The 1,898-nt window shown below is 43.8% G+C and overlaps 1 protein-coding gene across 1 annotated transcript; it reads left to right on the forward strand.

Moving 5' to 3' along the window:
- Positions 1–429: 429 nt before the first annotated feature.
- On the forward strand, positions 430–1,374 carry LOC104854972 (olfactory receptor 13H1). Its single transcript, XM_010613693.1, has one exon. The coding sequence runs from the start codon at positions 430–432 to the stop codon at positions 1,372–1,374; it is 945 nt and encodes a 314-aa protein (XP_010611995.1).
- Positions 1,375–1,898: the final 524 nt, after the last annotated feature.

A 1,898-nucleotide genomic window follows, 5' to 3' on the forward strand; every position in this document is an offset into this window, starting at 1 on the left:
CCATGTGATGGATATTAGTAAATCAAGCTAGCTGAGGTTCAACTGCGTCTACGCTTCCAATCTGTCTTGGGAAAGGGAAACTTAGTGCGAGAGTCACATAGGTGATCTCCCTTTCTTCTCTTCTTAGTTGAGAAAAGATATTCAGGAAGGCAACTAGTGGAGGAAAGCTGGAAAATTTCATAAAACTATGTTCAAAATGGTGGAAAGCTTTCCATTTTCCTGAGGGGAGAGAGGGTAGTTGTACCTTTGCTCCTCCTTCCATCCTAGAAATCCTATTTGTGTTCTGTCTCTTCTGCATAAGGCAGAGATAAAGATCCTGCACACTCTAATTCTCTTTGCCTTTCCCACACCTCTTCTCTTTCTTCTTATTCTCTTAGGGGATGCTAGGAAGCCCTGATGACACCTTTCAATGTACTGTGGTGACAGGGGATGGCAGCTGGCAATGCCACAGCAGTGTTTGAGTTTCTTCTCATCGGCATCTCTAACTATCCCGAGTGGAGAAGCACATTTTTCACATTGGTGCTGATAACTTACCTCAGCACACTCTTGGGAAACGGACTTATCATCTTTCTCATCTACTGTGATGCTCACCTCCACACACCAATGTACTTCTTCCTTGGTAATTTATCTTTCTTAGACCTTTGCTATGGAACAGCCTCCATGCCACAGGCCTTAGCACACTGTTTCTCTACCCATCCTTACCTCTCTTACCCACTCTGTTTAACCCAAATGAGTGTCTCCTTGGCATTAGCCACAGAAGAATGTCTCCTCCTGGCCACCATGGCTTATGATCGTGTGGTTGCCATCAGCAATCCCCTGCGCTATTCTGTGGTCATGAGTGGCCCAGTGTGTGTCTGGCTGGCTGCCACCTCATGGGGGACATCGATTGTGCTCACTTGCATGCTTGTCTTGTCCCTGAGGCTTCGTTTCTGTGAGGCTAATGTCATCAACCATTTTGTCTGTGAAATTCTCTCCCTCGTTAAGCTGGCCTGTTCTGATACAGGCCTCAGTGAGATTATGATCCTCATCACCAGTATCTTCACCCTACTCCTACCCTTTGGGTTTGTCCTCCTATCTTATGTCCGAATTGCAGCCGCTGTCCTAAAGATTCGCTCAGCACAGGGGAGGGTCAAGGCCCTTTCCACTTGCGGCTCTCACCTGACTGTGGTGACAATCTTCTATGGAGCAGCCATCTCCATGTATATAAAACCTCAGTCCAAGTCCTCCCCTGACCATGACAAGTTTATCTCAGTGTTTTATGGGGCTTTGACACCTATGCTGAACCCCCTGATATATAGCCTGAGGAACAAGGATGTTAAAGGGGCAATGAGGAAAGTTATGGCAAAAAATGGCATAAGCTTCTTTCAATTCTAAAATTCTAAAGTAACACTCAGTTATGTATTCACAGATGGAGAAAAGTGTTTAAAGAATCCGACATTACTTTTGGAAGCATAGATGACTGATACATGAAAAACTTAAGCAGGTGCTCCTACCCCGGAATGTTCCTACTGAGATTTGAATTTCCATTACAGCTATTTCTTTGGCTATTTCTTTACACATGATGATGCTAGCCGTCATCCATTAGGTTACTTACCATCAGGTAAATAAGTGAATCAGTATCATTTCTTCACTGACAGATGGAGTCTCTTATGAATGTAGCAGCATAGGTGTAAGTGAAATTGGAAAATGGGACAAAGACTGTTGTAATAAAAAGCCAGAAGACAAAGGTCAGAAACTTGGCAACCTTACTGAGGGCAGGCCCTGTTGTGTGAGCACAAACTCCTTGGTCCACTGAACCTCAGACTTATGAAAAAATTCCACCATAGCCATTTCCTGAAGATTTATCAGGTGTTTTTATTTTTCTTTTTTCTGAACTTCTTTGGAATCCATTAGCTTCT

The sequence above is a fragment of the Fukomys damarensis genome, unplaced genomic scaffold, assembly GCF_012274545.1.
Source record: "Fukomys damarensis isolate Sample0158 unplaced genomic scaffold, DMR_v1.0_HiC HiC_scaffold_39, whole genome shotgun sequence".
Taxonomy (NCBI): Eukaryota; Metazoa; Chordata; class Mammalia; order Rodentia; family Bathyergidae; genus Fukomys; species Fukomys damarensis.

Coding starts and splice junctions, on each gene's coding strand:
- LOC104854972 (XM_010613693.1), top strand. CDS start 430: ATGGCAGCTGGCAATGCCACAGCAGTGTTTGAGTTTCTTCTCATCGGC.